This window comes from Gnatocerus cornutus, chromosome 3 (genome assembly GCF_029298725.1).
Source record: "Gnatocerus cornutus isolate USDA-ARS CGAHR chromosome 3, icGnaCorn1.1, whole genome shotgun sequence".
NCBI classification, from domain to species: Eukaryota; Metazoa; Arthropoda; class Insecta; order Coleoptera; family Tenebrionidae; genus Gnatocerus; species Gnatocerus cornutus.
The window spans coordinates 17,607,499-17,627,014 of record NC_142235.1 but is presented as its reverse complement, the minus strand read 5'-3'; the positions used below and the strand labels follow the sequence as shown (position 1 = coordinate 17,627,014).

At 32.5% G+C, this 19,516-nt stretch overlaps 1 protein-coding gene across 5 annotated transcripts in view; it reads left to right on the top strand.

Moving 5' to 3' along the window:
- Positions 1 to 19,516, top strand: part of Wdr62 (WD repeat domain 62) — a 45,122-nt gene that overhangs the window by 9,077 nt on the left and 16,529 nt on the right. For 3 of the 5 annotated variants that reach the window (XM_088031651.1, XM_088031655.1, XM_088031652.1), the window contains exon 3: positions 13,619 to 13,707. In XM_088031651.1, the coding sequence (XP_087887777.1) occupies positions 13,619 to 13,707 (89 nt within the window). Of the gene's footprint in view, positions 1 to 4,430; positions 4,527 to 4,899; positions 5,018 to 13,618; positions 13,708 to 19,516 lie in introns of those variants that run through there. The other 2 variants (XM_088031653.1, XM_088031654.1) reach the window with 2 other exon arrangements.

The window sequence follows — 19,516 nt, the reverse complement described above, 5'->3', positions numbered from 1 at the left end:
ACCTTTGAATATTCTATTCCTTCTTTGACCCTCCGAGCGCCGCTTCAAAGTAGGAATTAATCGTGCAACGCAAGCGGAATTGATTTTTGTTTTTGATGCAACTTTCGGAGAACACGAGGTAGTCGTAACGGTTTCTTTCATATTTGCAAGTCTTCAAACGGCTCATTTATGAGGATGTAATTACGTAGTTTCAATACCATGTAAGGACACGGAATGGAGCAATTTAAATTACGCTCCATTTGTTTGAAAGAGATTTCCCCAAATATATCTCTGCTATTTTAATTTGTAGAAAATGAGGTCTTGTTCATTTTACTTTTTCTGGACGAAGGACAAGGACTGGTTTTCCGCCTTTTAAGTGGAATCTTGTCAATATTGGTCAAGATAACGAGGAAAATCCGAGGGGACCTTCATAACGGAGGTGCTAATCAATGACTATTTTTGTGGAACAAACAAATGTTTTTCTTGGCGAAGGTCACAGTTAAGTTCTCCCGCATTCCTCCAAAGTGGGGTTTTTTTGAAAGAACAAATTGACATATAATTACTTCATTGATGAAACCTCAACATTTTTTTTGAGCCTTTGAAAGGTAATTTTCCATTTTCTAGATAGAAAAGCAAAAGTCGTGCACTATAAACAACAACTTTTCCAAGTCGCTCATCGGTTTAAGCTTTTAAGAACTATTAAAACTATTACACTGTGACCATTTTATTTATACTTTCTCCTTCATGATAACCATTCATTATTAAATCTTTTACTGAACCATTTCTGGTAAAAGTCGATAATCAGGTGGATGTCTTAATATCCTATTTTAAATATTTCAAGTCATTTTCATTCATGGGGAACTTTTATTGGATAAAATCACCTTGTAAAGGTGAAGCTAGACTAATAGAAGTATGCATAAAATAACGATTTTCTGAGTTTTCAACGGTATTTTTATACCCTTTTATGTCTTGAAATGCCTTGAATTGAGTCTAATGGGTATGAGAATAATGACGCGAACAGCCGTGGAAAGCATACAAAGTATAGAATTTGTTTCAGCTTACTTTCGATAATTTAGTGTCTTAATTACTCTTTTAGATAGTTTATTACTTCTGCCAAATTGCAGAATTGTAGAGCTAAAGAGACAAGTTTTAGAAATTTTTATTTAAAAACGAACTGAATTTTTCGATATTTTTGCTAAAGCAATGAAATTTGGGGAAGTTCCTATTTTAGGGTCGTGTATTAACTCTACTAATTTGCAAAATTGTAGACCGAAAGGCACAAATTTTAGAAATTTATTGTGAAAACGAACCAAAATTTTTGATATTTTGCACTAAAATTCGTAATTTTGGTAATTGTGGTGCTAAATCAGTGAAATTTGGGGAAGTAACTTTTTTTGAGTTGTGTATTAATTTCACCAAATTACAAAATGGTAGACCGAAAGGCACAAATTTTAGATTATTTTTTTTGAAAACGATCCAAAATTTTTCATATTTTACATTAAAATTCGTAATTTGGGTAATTTTGGTGCTAAATCAATGAAATTTGGGGAAGTTACTATCTTTGAGTCGTGTATTAATCCCATTAAATTACAAAATTGTAGACCGAAAGACACAAATTTTAGAAATTTTTATTTTGAAAATGAACTGAAATCTTCGATATCTTTCACTAAAATTTGTAATTTTGGTGCTAAAGTGATAATTTGGGGAAGTAACTATTTATTTACTCCAATAAATCACAAAATTCTAGATAGAAAGACACACATTTGAGAAATTTTTATTTTGAAAACGAACCAAAATTTTTGATATCTTTCAATAAAATTCGTAATTTGGTAATTTTGGTGCTAAAACAATGAAATTTGGGGAAGTTACTATTTTGGAGTCGTGTATTAATTTCATCAAATTACAAAATTGTAGACCGAAAGGCACAAATTTTAGAAATTTTTATTTTGAAAATGAACTGAAATCTTTGATAATTTGCACTAAAATTCGTAATTTTGGTAATTTTGGTGCTGAAGTAATAAAATTTGGGGAAGTAACTATTTTTAGGTCGTGTATTAAGTCTACCAATTTACAAAAATGTAGAGCGGAAGTTTCAAATTTTAGAAATTTTGATGTTCTAAGACGAAGAAAAAATTTTAAAATTTTTCAAGAAAATTCGTAGTTTTGGTAATTTTAGTATTACATCTCCGAAATTTGAAGAAGGTACTCTTTTTGAATAGTTTCGAAATTTTACAAAATTTCAAAATTTAGAGCAAAAGACTTAAATTATAGAAATTTTTATTTTTGAGACCAAGCAAAAATTGTTGAGATCTTTTGCTAAAAATTGTAATTTTGTCAATTTTTGAGCTACAGCTACGAAATTTGGGGAAGTTAGTCTTTTGGAATTATTTATTAAGTCTACCAAATTACAAAATTGTAGAGCGGAAGATTCAAATTTTAGAAATTTTGATGTTTATGACGAAGAAAAAATTTTCAAGATCCTTCATGAAAATTTATTATTTTGGTAATTTTAGTGCTACAGCTACGAAATTTGGAGAACTTACGCTTTTTGAATAGTTTAGTAATTTTACAAAATTTTAAAATTGTAGAGCAAAAGACATAAATTTTAGAAATTTGCATTTTGCAAACGAAGCAAAATTTTTTATAGCCTTTACTAAAATTCATAATTTTTTACAATTTTGGTGCTAAAGCAATGAAATTTAGGGAAGTTACTATTTTTAAGTCGTTTGTTAAGTCCACTAAATTGCAAAATTGTAAAACGAAAGTCTCAAATTTTAGAAATTTTAGAAATTTGAGACAAAAACCAAAAATTTCCGACTTCAACTAAAATTCGTAATTTTTGTTATTGTATTGTTACAGCTATGAAATTTGTAGAAATTATTATTTTTGAGTAGTGTATTAACTCCACCAAATTGCAAAATTGTAGAGCGACAGACACAAATTTTAGAAATTTTTATTTTGAAAAAAAAAACAAAACTTCCGAATCCGTCACTAAAATTCGTAATTTTGGTAAGTTTAGTGTTACAGCAATGAAATTTGGAAAAGTTACTCTTTTGGAATAGTTTATTAATTCCACAGAATTACAAATTTGTAGAGCGGAAGACTCATACTTTAAAAATTTGTAATCTTAAGACCAAGCAAAAATTGTCGACGTCATTAGTACTAATACAGTTATGGAGAAGTAATTACGAGCTGACAGCGAAGTACTTTCAAGGTAGTTGTCCAGTCCAAGATCAAATTTATTTGTGCATTTAGAAATGCAATATTCTGAGCTTATTTCGAGTGGTGCTTAGAAAAAATTGCTATTTTGGGATTACGAGTGCTGCTCACGAAATCAAACAAATACTGAAGCGTATAACACTTCCATTATTATCATTATTTATAGAAAAAAAGATTGTCATTGTACGGAAGCACGAAACGAGATAAAAGTTCGTTTTTTCAGAAAATGTACATCAAAGGACCTTAGGAGAAGGTAAATTTGGTCAAACAGACTTTGGCAGTTTTTTATGGTGTGCCACACTGTTAACACTAGGGAAGGAAGTAATAAATCGGCCCATAAAAAGCACATAAAGATACGACAATTTTTAGAGGCTTGTTAAACGACACCTCAAAGAACTGATCTTTACTCTAAAGTGCTCATTTCTTCTCCGTTTTTCTCTTTTTGAGATTAAAGAAATGTTTGGGATGGAATTTAATTTTTTTTTAAATTCGCTTCGATACGATCAAACTTTTGAAACTTCATCGAGCGTGGAAAATATTTTCTCTCCGATCGAATCGGCTTGGTATTAATCTCTCGTCCGATCGTCCCTCTCTAATTGCATTCTATCCACACCACACTTGTCTAAAAATCGAGATAAACCAAAGAATGCAGACTTTTTAGCCTCAAGAATCATAACACAGTCATGTATGTAAATGATTTAGTGTCGTGCGTGTGCGTATAAGAGGTTTGGCCGAGGTCATAAATCTGGATAATTATTAATAACACTCGATTTTTTGGAACTATTATAAAGTACTTACGTCTTTAAAGCTCTCATTTCCAAATTAAAACCTCCACCACATCCACGTCTTTTAAAATAATCGTTTTCCTTTTTCAACCGCGTTCCGCCCATTGTAACAGCGACACCTCTTGCACGCAAACAATTTTGCATTTTCATCCCACTGTCCTACTTAATTTCCTTAATAGAACATCAATTTCCAATTAGCGATGATTGATGACCCTGCCGCATTAGACCAACCCCGATGGTCATTTTCCAGCTGCATCGTCCATCGACTTTCAATTATTATGCAGGCGGACGCTCGGACTATCGACCATCGATGACCATTTTCGATTCCGACTGCCGTCACGTCAATCTCACAACATTCGAGCATAACCATACCTGTAAAATAGGAAAAACGTCTGTATCTAGTGGCCAAGAAACAAACGAGAGAGGGGCCCCGCTCATGGCTACCTGCGACGTTCAGTCGACGTCTTGAACGCGTCGCGTTCGCGTGCGTGTGTGTGTACAAAACGTGCGTCAGATGTGACCAAGAAGATGAATTTGCAACAGGTACGTCCAAAGACCTTGCCTGAGGCGAAAAAAAAATTTTTTTTGGGGGTACCGCAAGGACGCGTTTCGGGACCATTGCTATTCCTGTATTGTTTTTTGGGGGAAGGATCACTTCCTGTTGCGGTTTTTCGGGAGGAAGAGCGTCCAGGCGGTGTTTATCTTACCACGTTTAGGAACACGCCCACCGCAGGGCTCTGCTCGAGGACCCATTCTGTTCGTGATTTCTTTGTTAGCGCCCGTGAAAGTCTAATTCTTCCATAAACAGAAGACGAAAAGGAAAATCGGTGTTTTTGTAACGTGGGAAGGTTTTGCGGCCATGTTTACACTGATTCTGTCACTGGTAATATGATATAGCGATCTGTTCTTGTTGTAGGTGGAATTGAGACTAAGATAAAAATCTTTCTGCGTTTTTGGTTTCTGTAAAAAACGACAGAATGATGCCCAGGAATTCCTCTCCGATCATTGAAAAGGAAATTTTTTGTACTCATAAGGTAAACGAGATTCATAACAAACATTAACACGAATAATTCGATCGGTGGGTGTCTTAACAACGTAACTTTTGGTAATTAATTTAGTCTAAACCAGAAAAAAAGTGGTAAATACCGCTAATTTAGCTTGAGATCGTATCGTTCGAACAACCTTCTTAATTTTGTGATTTAGAACCGCGCCCATTCGCAATTAAAATTTCGTTATGGAGCTTGGTGAAAAGACGCTGCCACCTTATTGTCCAGACTCGATCGCATCGCCGATGAAGTAATCGCGATGACACTGGGAAAAAAGTGTGGCAGGTTGGTGTCTGCCAACCTACAGAAATGCTAATCGTGTCTGGATAACATCTGCAAGAAACTGACAGATGCCGATCTTTCAACAAATTTCGGTTGTTCAAATCATCGAGTTTTCTATTGTTTTGGCTTAATTGGGTTGAAGAATGCGGTTAATGGCATATTTCTTGTATGCATGAGTATTCAGTTAAATTGATCGTAACGAGGAGTTCGATGGTTTTGCATTAATGAGGGACTTTTTTCGGTCCAATTTCGATTTCGTTTGGTGAGAAAGTGGCGATTTTTCAAACATGTGTTTGAGATTCTATTGTGGTTATTATGGTATTCGAAGGAATGTTGAAAGTGAGAATGATGTGTTTTGGTGACATCATTTTAAAATTATCTGAGTCGGTTGGGTATAAATTATCGGAAATGCGATTTTTGTTTTTAGTGTATCAGTGGGTTAGTTATATAGGGGGTCTACTGTATACACTTAACTAGCTCACCGACAGATTAATTTGGTCTAATTTGGTGAACTGTTCGTTAAAGGGAATTTGTTGTTGTAAACATGTAAATTTTGCTGGCTGATAATGATTATTTTATGAATTGGTGTGATTATCGACGTAACAGTCAACTAGAAGTGGGTGTTTAACCGGACCAAAATGGGAATATTGGAGTTTCAATTTCACTTTTATTATTTTTAGAATTGCTAATTTTTTTCGTCATTTTTACAATTTTAGTGCTACAGCTACGAAATTTGGGAAAGTTATGTTTTTTGAATTGTTCATGAATTCTGACAAATTTCAAAAATGTAGAGCAAAAGACACTAGTTTTAGAAATTTTTATTTTTACACCAAGCAGAAATTGCTGACGTTCTTCACTAAAATTCGTAATTTTGGTAATTTTAATGCTACAGCTACGAAATTTGGGGAAGTTATTTTTTTTTAATTGTTTATTAATTCTGACAAATTTCAAAATTGTAGAGCAAAAGACACTAATTTTATAAATTTTTATTTTTGATACCAAGCGAAATTGCTGGCGTTCTTCACTAAAATTCGTAATTTTGGTAATTTTAATGCTACAGCTACGAAATTTGGGGAAGTTATTTTTTTTTTAATTGTTCATTAATTCTGACAAATTTCAAAATTGTAAAGCGAAAGACACTAATTTTAGAAACTTTTATTCTTGAGACCAAGCAGAAATTGCAGACGTTCTTCACTAAAATTCGTAATTTTGGTAATTTTTGTGCTACAGCTACGAAATTTGGGGAAGTTATGCTTTTTAAATAGTAAAGTAGTTCTACAAAATTTCAAAAATGTAGAGCAAAAGACACTAATTTTAGAAATTTTTATTTTTATACCAAGCAGAAATTGCTGACGTTCTTCACTAAAATTCGTAATTTTGGTAATTTTTGTGCTACAGCTACGAAATTTGCTTTTTAAATAGTAAAGTAGTTCTACAAAATTTCAAAAATGTAGAGCAAAAGACACTAATTTTAGAAACTTTTATTCTTGAGACCAAGCAGAAATTGCAGACGTTCTTCACTAAAATTCGTAATTTTTGTGCTACAGCTACGAAATTTGGGGAAATTATGCTTTTTAAATAGTAAAGTACTTCTACAAAATTTCAAAAATGTAGAGCAAAAGACACTGGTTTTAGAAATTTTATTTTTATACCAAGCAGAAATTGCTGACGTTCTTCACTAAAATTCGTAATTTTGGTAATTTTAATGCTACAGCTACGAAATTTGGGGAAGTTATTTTTTTTTAATTGTTTATTAATTCTGACAAATTTCAAAATTGTAAAGCGAAAGACACTAATTTTAGAAACTTTTATTCTTGAGGCCAAGCAGAAATTGCAGACGTTCTTCACTAAAATTCGTAATTTTGGTAATTTTTGTGCTACAGCTACTAAATTTGGGGAAGTTATGCTTTTTGAATAGTAAAGTAGTTCTACAAAATTCCAAAATTGTATAGTAGAAGACTCAAATTTTAGAAATTTTTATTTTTGGGACCGAGCAAAAATTGCCGAAATTTTTTGTTAAAATTCGTAATTTTGTTAATTTTTGCGCTACAGTTACAAAATTTGGGAAAATTACTCTCTTGCAATCATTTATTAAATCTACCAAATTACAAAATTGTAGAGCGGAAAATTCAAATTTTTGAAAAAATGCCAACAATTTTTGTATGATTTCAAAAATGGAAATTTCTAAAATTTGAAGCTTCTGCTTTGCAGTGTGGAATTTTCAAAATGAATAATTCGCTCAAACTTCGTAGCTGTAGCAATAGAATTACTAAAATAACGAATTTTCGCAAAAGATTTTCCGTTTTAATTGCCCTGTTGTCAATATTTGCGCATTAGAAACGTTTGAGTGTCGTTTTGCAACTCCCACACGAAAAATATACAAATTTCTATATTACTGCGCAAATAGAATAGGAACACATTTATCTCCCTGAGGCACACCACTCGTCGCAACTTGATCTGTGGTCAGTGCGCGCTCAATCGCATCGCAAACAAACGATCACTGTCAATCAAACATTTGTACACAATAAACACTCAATCAAACAATGCCGCCGATCAACAGTATCAATATATTGCTTTTCTGACAGTTAATGTTGAACATTAGCGATAACTCAACCCATGGGAATTGAAACCGTGTCGAGTAGCGGGTAATAGACGATAGAATTGAAAATGCACTTTTCATTTGCTGCTGGAAAAGCTAGCGCTGCTCCATTCATCTCAATTCATGAAGTGAGGATTTTTATTCATTTGCTGCTGAAAAATTCAGGTGAGGAGGTCGGCTTTCCCGGGGAAAATAAAGAGAAATTGCGTTTTGTTCGTTTGAAGCTGCGAGCATTTTAATTTTGATTATCACGAAGTTTAGATACACGAGCGTGGAACTTGCCATTTGCAATCTTAAATTAATTTAAGAAAATTGCGTAAATTGATTTCATATGACGTATAACCTTTGCGTTATTTTTATTCGGAGTTCGAAAGTGCTTTCTAGGATATTTTCCGGGCCTTGGAACGTGTGCGCATTGATCATATTCAAACCATTTGATTTGTCAAGGCAAATTTATTTTCTTCCCCATTTTCGGCATTGTTGCTTTCACTTCGTTTAATTGTTAAGAAAATCCGGAAGAGGCGAACCGAAAGAAACCACAAAGTCGAAACAGAATTCCATGTAGAAAAATTCGTAGTACCTAATTTTTGGCCAGAAATCAAATTAAAATCAAAATTAATTTTCTGGAATTTTGTCTTTTTCATTCAGTTAACCAATGAACCAATAAATTAATTACTTTTTGTGCTCGATTTATAACTAGCTAGAAGTTTATCCAATAAAAAACAGCGTTGGACATTCAGCCAATGAACGAAGGGCTACAATCGCGTTGGTTGTTTCGGTGCGTTTTTTGTTATAAAAACTACTTTGATGAAGTCGCAGCGAACCAATCAGAGAATTCTTTTTTTGAGTTTTAATTCGATTCTAATCACATTCTCCATTTTGCTATGAAAAAAAGGTGGATCCTTAAATCAAAATTTCTAGGATTTGTTCCTTTTGCTCTACAAATTTGTAATTTGACACGATTAATAAACATGTCAAAAGTAGCAAGCTAGGCAAATTTCGTTGTTGCAGCTTTACAACTTTTCGAATTACAATTTTCTTAATTTCCGAAGATTTTGGTTTTTTAAATGAACACAGATGTTTTTTAATTTTTTGCGGATATTTTAACATTTTGGCAAAAAATATGAAGTGCTAACACTAAAAGATAAAAATATTTAAAATTTTAAATTTCTGCTCTAAATAGTGATTTCGTTCAACTTCTCTTTATTTTTTGTGATTTCTTCTCTAAATTCTCCTGATTTTCTTGTTATTTCGTTCAACTTCCCCTTATTTCTTTGGGATTTTGTAAAACTTCTCCTGATTTTCCTGTTGTTTCGTCTAACTTCCGCTTATTTTCTTGTGATTTCATCCAACCTCTCCTTATTTCCTTGTGATTTTGTCTAAATTCTCCTCATTTCTTTGTGATTTTGTCCAACTTCCTCTTATTTCCTTGTGATTTTGTAACACTTCCCCTGATCTCATTGTGATTTTGTCCAAACTCTCTTTGTTTTTTGTGATTTTTTGTCTAAATTCTCCTGATTTCTTTATGATTTTGTAGTGATTTTTCAACGATTTCCCCTCATTTCCTAAGGAGGTTGACTTCTCGGAAATTCAAAAAAACTTCATTTTCTGGATTTTTCCTTAAAAGAGACGTCATGCCCAAGCATTGAATCACTACACTACAGTTAGATATTGCAATCTCATTTCAATTTCTATTTGAACTTCCTCGAGATCTTATCATGTAACGAACAATAATTACAGACCTCTAGGCTAGTCTAAAATAAAACAAGTTTCCAACAACCCAATGAGATGCAAATATTGCAATATACAGAGTGTTGCAGTAAAAACTTTTAAAGTTTCATTAAACACCGCTAATGGCCATAATAACGTGCAAATTTACACCTTTTCAGCAACTTGTTGAAACCCATCATTATCCATACTTTCGCATCTAAAATCAATTAAAATCATCGACTCAATCTCCATAACCTGTTGGTGGACGAGCATCGCGTGCGTGTAAATTCGTTACTACATTTTCCTTCGGCCCCGATCAATAAACAAGTTTAATTAATGCAAATCCTCTGTAATGAGTGCCGTTACTGCACTACATTCAAGTAAAAATATGCAACGGACTGATAATTGAAATAATAACAAGAAAAATGCATCCGAGTGGGCGGTGATGGACCAAAGGACGTCCTCGTCCTACGTTCCCCTATTTATTAAATGTGTCGAAAATACGAAATGTCAGTTGAGTAATTTTTATTAGGTCAATAACTAATCTTAGTCAGAGACGGATTTGCATTTTTTGGTGGGCAGAAACGATTGCAGCTATGTCATGTCCACATTTGTACGTACTGCGCAAAAAATTGCCTTAATGAAAACTGGTTTGGCACTGTGGACCTGTGAATGAAAATCCATGGATTTTCCTCTCGGCAATTAATTTTCAGTTGAATTCATATAATGTCAGAGTCTGTGACGGCATAAATTGATAATGGAAATATAGTGCATTAATAAACAGTTTTCAGCACCGTTATTTATTGAGAAAACATTCACGTTTACGAATTTGTTAAAAATACATACATAAAAATGTTTGGGTGTGTCGTGCGAAGAATAATTTTAATTATACAATGTGGAGTATACAAGGTCAGAAAATAACATTTACTGGTACCAACCGAAATGTTTATTGCACTGTTGTCAATTTTAGGAGGCTTTAAAATTTTATTTAATTTGGTAGGTCTGTTATTATTAGTTGGCATCACAATTATTATAATATAAAGTAAATTTTTGCCTTTTTAAAAATGAGTAAAAAATTTCCGATTTTATTCTCAAAAATTCGTAATTTTGATAATTTTAATGCTACAGCTATGAAATTTTAGAATTTACTATTTTTGAGTCGTGTATTATTTCCACCAAATTGCAAATTTTAGAAATTTTCAATTTTAAGACGAACCAAAAATTTTCTACTTCAACCAAAATTCGTAATTTTGGTAATTTTAGTGATACAGCTATAAAATTTGGAAAAATTATTACTTTTGAGTCGTGTATTAACTCCACCAAATTGCAAAATTGTAAAACGAAAGACTCAAATTTTAGAAATTTTTATTTTTGGGACGAACCAAAAATTTCCGACTTTCTCAACCAAAATTCGAAATGTTTGTAATTTTAGTGCTACAGCTATGAAATTTCTGAAAATTACTATTTTTGGGTCGTGAATTAACTCCATTAAATTGCACAATTGTAAAGCGAAAGACTAAAATTTTAGAAATTTTCATTTTTAAGCCGAACCAAAAATTTCCGACTTCTTCAACTAAAATTCGTAATTTTGGTAATCTAAGTGCTACAGCTATGAAATTTGGACAAATCACTATTTTTGAGTCGTGTATACTCTAACAAACTGCAAAATTGTAAAACGAAAGACTCAAATTTTAGAAATTTTCATTTTAAAGCAAACCAAAAATTTCCGCCTTGCTCAACTAAAATTCGTAATTTCGGTAATCTTAGCGCTACTGCTATGAAATTTGGGGAAATTACTACTTTTGAGTTGTGTATTAACTCCACCAAATTGCAAAATTGTAAAACGAAATATTCGAATTTTAGAAATTTTTATTTTTAAAACGAAACAAAAATTTCCGACTTTCTCAACTAAAATTCGAAATTTTTGTAATTTTAGTGATACAGCTATGAAATTTGGCAAAATTACTAATTTTGAGTCGTGTATTAACTCTACCAAATTGCAAAATTGTTAAACGAAAGATTCAAATTTTAGAAATTTTTATTTTTGAGACGAACCAAAAATTTCCGACTTTCTCAACTAAAATTCGTAATTTTGGTAATTTAAGTGCTACAGCTATGAAATTTTGGGAAATTACTATTTTTGAGTCATGTATTAACTCCGCCAAATTGCAAAATTGTAAAGCGGAAGTCTCAAATTTTAGAAATTTTTATTTTTGAGACGAACCAAAAATTTCCGACTTCCTCAACTAAAATTCGATTTTTTTGTAATTTTTAGTGCTACAGCTATGAAATTTGGGGAAATTACTATTTTTGCGTCGTGAATTAACTCCACCGAATTGCAAAATTGTAAAACAAAAGATTCAAATTTTAGAAATTTTTATTTTTGAGACGAACCAAAAATTTCCGACTTTCTCAACTAAAATTCGTAATTTTGGTAATTTATGTGCTACAGCGATGAAATTTAGAAAAATTACTATTTTTGAGTCGCGTATTAACTCCACCAAACTGCAAAATTATAAAACGAAAGACTCAAATTTTAGAAATTTTTATTTTTGAGACGAACCAAAAATATCCGACTTCCTCAATTAAAATTCGAAATTTTTGTAATTTTAGCGCTACTGCTATGAAATTTGGGGAAATCACTATTTATGAGTCGCGTATGAAATCCACCAAATTGCAAAATTATAAAACGAAAGACTCAAATTTTAGAAATTTTTGTTTTAAAGACAAACCAAAAATTTCCGACTTGCTCAACTAAAATTCGTAAGTTTGGTAATTTTATCGCTACTGCTATGAAATTTGAGGAAATTACTACTTTTAAGTTATGTATTACCTCCACCAAATTGCAAATTTCTAAAGCGAAAGACTCAAATTTTAGAAATTTTCATTTTTAAGCCCAACCAAAAATGTCTTACTTCCTCTTCTAAAATTCGTAATTTTGGTAATTTAAGTGCTACAGCTATGAAGTTTGGGGAAATCACTATTTTTGAGTCATTCATTAACTCCATTAAATTGCAAAATTGCAGAGCGAAAGACACAAATTTTAGATTTTTTTTTTTCTACCACAAAAAGCATAATTTTGACAATTTTAGTGCTACAGCTACGAAATTTTGGGAAGTTACTCATTTTGAACAGTTCAATAACTCAACCAAATTGAAAAAATTGTAGAGCAAAAGACCACAAATCATGCTCCGTCTATTGGTGTGCCTCAAGCACCAACATGTGCTCCCATTCTATTTGCGAAATAATACAAAAATAATTTATTTTGCGTGGGAGTTTCATCACGACACTCAAACGTTTCTAATGCGCAAATATTGACAACAGAACAAAACAAAACGTAATATCTCAACAATTTTTACGATCGATTGCCACATACTGATGTAACTTTTCACATGTACAGGTGACAACTTAAATAAACCGCGAAACTCGACAATGGGTGAAAAGAATCACACGTGCTGGTTTCCCAAGAATAGTCGTCTCAATTTAAATGTTATGCACTAATAAAATAATAAAAATCCGAGTAAGTGGTTTCTATAATCCGTCAATTAACTTGAGATTTTGATCTTCGAGGCTACCTAGATAGGATGAGATTTGGAAGAGCTCTTTTGCAAATGAGGCATAAAAACGCGGCACACATCGCACTTGCGGCTTCTTTCACTCGAATAGAAAGTCTTCGTAAATTTTCGCATAGTTCATCTTTGACTTAGTTTCGGTTTCTGCGGCACGCCCATGAAGTTTGAGGCGTCCTTGTAAATCGGCTCGTTGTAAAAAGTTTTTCTATTAATTACTTGACTTTCTATTGATGTTAATCTGTGCAACGTTTTGCATTGTCACGGTCAATCTATCAAACACATGTGAAAGAGGCAATTCGCTCTTAATTGATAAATTGATAAAGAGGCGTGCTTTATGAAAGTTGCAGCCTGGGTGTGTGGCTTTAATTTGATAATAATTCATCTCTGCGGCTGGAATTTGTTATTTATGACGTGATTTCGTTGCAGATTAAATTGGAGAAGGTGTTGGGAGTGACGGTATCTAGCAATGCAGCTCTGGCTTCGGACACCAACGGCACCATCGCCTATCCCGCTGGGTAAGATTAGATATAATTGCAAACTATTTATTGTTGTCTCCACACGAAGTGGAAATTGCTTAGAAAACGTCCGGAAGTGTGAAGAAAAATACATATGTAGACACTTTCACTGACTTCCAGTACTGTGATGCTTTGTAATTATCGCGCAGTTTTTCCCTTTTGCGATGTAGTGGACTACTGCCGCAAGGAAGAGAAATAACGCGGTCACTATAAAGTTCAAGTTGGAAGTGAATGGTCGTGCAATAATTAGTTCCATTGTCAGATTCGATCGTGAATTTGAGCGCGCGGTGAATGTAAACAAAAAGAAAATCATGAAAAATTTCAGCTTCGCTGGTTCTATCAATATGAACATCCGGTAAGACTTTGCGCCACCTGAAGCGCCTCATTTTGGGGGGATGTGGGAGTTGCGATAAATAGGTTTAAATTATCAATTACTTCGGATTAAATGTCTGATAAGGAGGAGATTGTCGACGCTGTTTCAACAATTGGACAAAAGGCTTTCAAATGCAAAGTCTTCCAAGTTTAAAGCTGTTCGTATTGTTTTGCGGAGAAATGGACTTTGGTTTACAACTTCGCGGCAAATACGTTTATAATGGGAGGAATTGAGGATTTTCCGGTTGTTTCAAAACGAATTTCGAATGTTGGATAAGTTTTGGTCACTATTTTTCTGGGCTCAAAGACTTAGGCTGCAGGGAGACTGGCAAATTTCCACATGACCTATTTAGTTCTTTAAATTAGACGATTTTTGGGTTATGAAGTTGAAATTTTCAAGATTAACTAGTTTCGATCTCTTTATTAGGTATGCAAAATTACAAAATTGTAACTCCACACGATGTCAAACGAATTTTTTTTTATTTCTGGATCAGGGAAAAAGTGGCATTTTTTCTCAAAATCTTCTACTTAGTCTTGTAAATTGGGCGATTTTTGGGTTGTAAAGTTGAAATTTTCAGGATTTATTAGTTTCGATTTCTTTATTAGACACGCCAAATTACAAAATTGTAACTTCACACGGTGAGGAATGAGAATTTTTTATTTTTGGATCAAGGGAAAAAGCTGCAATTTTTTTAACAAAACTTTCTATATAGTCCAGCAAATTGGACAATTTTTGGGTTATAGAGTTGAAATTTTCAGAATTTACTAATTTCGATCTCTTTATTAGACTCGCAAAACTACAAAATTGTTAGTTCACACGGTGAGAAATGAGAAATTTTTATTCGGGGATCAAGGGGAAAAGTGGCAATTTATTTAAAAAAACTTTCTATGTAATCCTGCAAATTGTACAAATTTTGGGTTATAGAGTTGAAATTTTCAGGATTTACTAGTTTAGGTCTCTGTATTCAACACGCAAAATTACAAAATTGTAACTTTACACGGTGAGAAATGAGAATTTTTTATTCCGGGATCAAGGAAAAAGTGTCAATTTTTTTAACAAAACTTTTTATGTAGTCTTGCAAATTGTACAATTTTTGGGTTATAGTGTTGAAATTTTTAGGATTTACTAGTTTAGATCTCTTTATTAGACACGCAAAACCACAAAATTGTTACTTCACACAGTGAGAAATAAGAATTTTTTATTCCGGGATCAAGAGAAAATGTGGCAATTTTTTTTAACAAAACTTTCTATGTAGTCCTGCAAATTGTACAATTTTTGGGTTATAGAGTTGAAATTTTCAGGATTTACTAGTTTAGATCTCTGTATTCAACACGCAAAATTACAAAATTGTAACTTTACACGGTGAGAAATGAGAATTTTTTATTCCGGGATCAAGGAAAAAGTGGCAATTTTTTTAACAAAACTTTTTATGTAGTCTTGCAAATTGTACAATTTTTGGGTTATAGTGTTCAAATTTTTAGGATTTACTAGTTTAGATCTCTTTATTAGACACGCAAAACCACAAAATTGTTACTTCACACAGTGAGAAATAAGAATTTTTTTATTCCGGGATCAAGAGAAAATGTGGCAATTTTTTTTAACAAAACTTTCTATGTAGTCCTGCAAATTGTACAATTTTTGGGTTATAGAGTTGAAATTTTCAGGATTTACTAGTTTAGGTCTCTGTATTCAACACGCAAAATTACAAAATTGTAACTTTACACGGTGAGAAATGAGAATTTTTGAGAGTTGAAATTTTAAGATATACTAGTTTACATCTCTTTATTAAACACGCAAAATTACAAAATTGTAACTTCACGCGGTGAGAAATGAGAATTTTTTATTCCGGGATCACGAGAAAATGTGGCAATTTTTTTAACAAAACTTTTTATATAGTCCTGCAAATTGGACAATTTTTGGGTGATAAAGTTGCAATGTTTAGGATTTACTCGTTTCGATTTTTTTATTCGGCACACCAAATTTCAAATTTATAACGCCATACGACCAAAAGGTTTGAAGTATAACAAAAAATCAATTGTCTGGGAACAAAAACTTTATCCAACATTTCTTAGTTTCTCATTTTTTGGGTTTCTAGAAGTTACATTTATTATTATTTAAATAGGGATTTTATGACGCTGAAGTTTCCAGTTTTGGGTTACAACTTCAAATTTGAAAACTCTATTTTTTTGAGGCTTTGGATTTGCTTATATTCTAAATTTGTTCTTGTTTTTTAATTGATTTTCACGTTCATATTATTTGCATTGCGTTGGATTTTTCGATTTTTTTGGATTTATTTTGATTTTCTTAAATATTCGTCAGCTTTCGTAAATTCCTTTAGACTTTTGTGATTTTTGAAAAAGAATAGGACTACTTATTCTCGATGATTAAAAAAGGATTGCCCCAATTTATCTTCACATTTTTCTTTTTTTTTTGTTTAAATTTTCTAGATCCTTTGGATTCCTTAGATATTTGGATCTTTTTTTTATTGAGATGGACGAAGTTAATAAACACGCTATAAATCTCTTTTGGTACAGATGCTAATTCGAAGATCTCCACGCAAATCGTCTCAATATTCGCCAATTTTTCAGTTTGATTCGCTCCGCACCATTGTATGCAAATTCGCCTTTTCTTTTGCCATCACACCTGGCGATGGGAATTTCGAACTGACCATTTTGTAGGTGTCAAAACTTGGCAAATTATAATCAAATCAAGCCAAACACTCCCACTAAAGTGCAACAATTTCCATTTTTTTTCCAAGCAATTTCTTCGTCGAGACTGATTTTCCAGCTGAAAAGAGGTTGAGTGAAGGTTACCCAATTCCTCTTAAAATCAATGAGTTCATATTTGCATTGGAACTGCGCCACTTTTCAGTCCATCTCATTGAAGGAATCGAAAAATTGCTAACAAATGTTACGCAAATCTCAGAGCTCTATAAATAATCATTATGTAATACCTCAGCAAATGTTGTCAAACGAGAAACGCAGTATCTTCACGTGTATTTATTTGCTCATGATGCAAGGATAATTAGCGAAATTCAGTACAAAGAGAATAATCCTTTCGATTTTCACTGTTTTAATTAGAAGAAGGTCCAACCAGTAATGAACAATTAGAGAAGTGAAACTGCTGGAAGGCCGATTCTTTTGCGATAAGATTTTTTTTCCGATCTGTGAAGTTGGTCAGTCGGAACAATTTTTTTGCACCTGCTGCGAGATAACGAGATCCGTAATAAAGTCTGAAGGTTTCTAGGGCAATTACTGAGAGATCCAGAGACTGGGAAATGAGGAAATTTCTTGATTTCAATTTACTCGTCTGCTGCGGTTTACGAGGACTAGACGAATAGTGACTTCCATCCACTGCAGTGTTGAATATTTAGCAGTTGTGTTGATAATTTAGTAGGTTTTATCACCTCCATCTTATTTTTAGTGGATTTTTTCAACGAGAAGCTCAGCTTAATAAGTAACGAAGTTTCTGTCAGTTTTAGTTCTTATTAGACGGATGGAAGGAGAAATGAACAAAAAGTCGTTTTCTGGTAAAAATCTATTCCGAGATATTATGTAACGCAATAAATTCTCAGAAATATTTGACCGAAAGGAGCTTGGTTTTATTGGAGGCAGAAATGCAACGTATGATTTGCGTAATTGGGATAATGGAAACAACTTTAATAGTTTTATAATTAGATGATGATGTAAGATAAGCCTGCGGTACAGTGGATGAAAATGAGGGTTCTCGAGCTGCAAGGGCTAATTTAATAATGGCTTGTTTCGTCCTTGGAGGGAAAGTCCATTAAAAATATTCAAGCTGATTTTGGGATAAAAATGAAAGTGACTTTTCTGTGAAGAATCGTTTCAACACCAACATGTATGACGTTAGTTGCAACATTGTTGAAATGCTTTTAAAGACGGTAATGCGAAAGAAGTTAGCGTAAAATTAAGACGAGAATATAAATTATACGCTTTTCAATTGTTTCATTAAAATCAAGACGATAAATGAGCTATTTACACGTTATAAGGAAAAGTTGCTTTTTTATCCACTCGGATATCTCGAATTTTTTGGTTATTTTAGCTTTTTCAGTTTCTTCAGTTTGTCGGTATTTTCAGATAATTTGGATTTTTAGTGAAATTCTGCGTGAAATGAGTACTAATAACTTGAGTTTTTAGAGGGTCGTTTCAGAGTTATTTTTGATCAACTTTGTCGGTGCGAAAATGACGTTTAATACCTTTGATACATCAATCGAAAGAGTAGCTTGAGATCTATCAATTGGCCAAATCTCAGAGGAAAACAACGGTGAAAACAGCATCTTTCTATCTGTCATAGTTCCGTTGATATCCAGATTTATACATTTTGGAAAAATTCGTTATCTGCAACTTTGGGCGCTTCAAATTCCAATTTCGAGTAATCGAGTTGATTTGATCTTTACATTGGACAATTATGGACTTTAATGGACAAAATTACAAAATTATAACTCCCCACAGTGAAGTAAAAAAAAATTGTTTCGGCATCAGGGCGACAGGAGCATTTTTTCTCAAACTTTAGATTTAGACCAGTAAATTAGGCAATTTTTGGGTTACAAAGCTGAAATTTTCAGGATTTACTAGTTTCGATCAAAGTATTAGACACAACAAATTACAAAATTGTAACCCCACACGATGAGAAATGAATTTTTTTCTTTTAGGATCAGGAAAAATTAGGATTTTTTTTTCTCAAAACCTACATATTTAGTCTCGTAAATTGGAAAGTTTTCAGGTTACAAAGTTAAAATTTTCAGGATTTACTAGTTTGGATCTTTATATTAAACATAGTGAATTACAAAATTGTAACTCTACACGATGAGATTTTTTTTTCCTTTTAGAATCAGGAAAAAATTAGCATTTCTTTCTCAAAACCTTCTTTTTAGTCCCGTAAATTGGACAGTTTTCAGGTTACAAAGTCGAAGTTGAAATTTTCAGGATTTACTAGTTTTGATCTTTATATTAAACACACCAATTTACAAAATTATAACTTCACACAGTGAGAAGTGAAAAAAATATATCGGCGTCTGGGGGACTGATGAATTTTTTCTCAAAACCTTCTATTTCGCGACCTGAGAACTATAAGGTTCTAACTAACATTTTCATTAAATTGATCAGTGTTCACGTTATCAGTGATATCTCTTTAATTTATTAAACATTTATTTATTAAATTTTCACAAAAAATCACTTAGAACCTTATAATTCTCACGTCGCGATTTAGTTCCGCAAATTGGGTAATTTTTAAGTTACAAAGTAAAAATTTTCAGGATTTACTAGTTTCGATCTTTATATTTGCCACACCAAAATACAAAATTGTTGCTCCGAACAATCAAAAGATTTGAAGGATAAAGAATTCAATTTGCAAAGTTCTAGATTTTTTTAACTTTTCTTAGTTTTTTTTATTTTATTTAAAATCTGGATTTGAAGA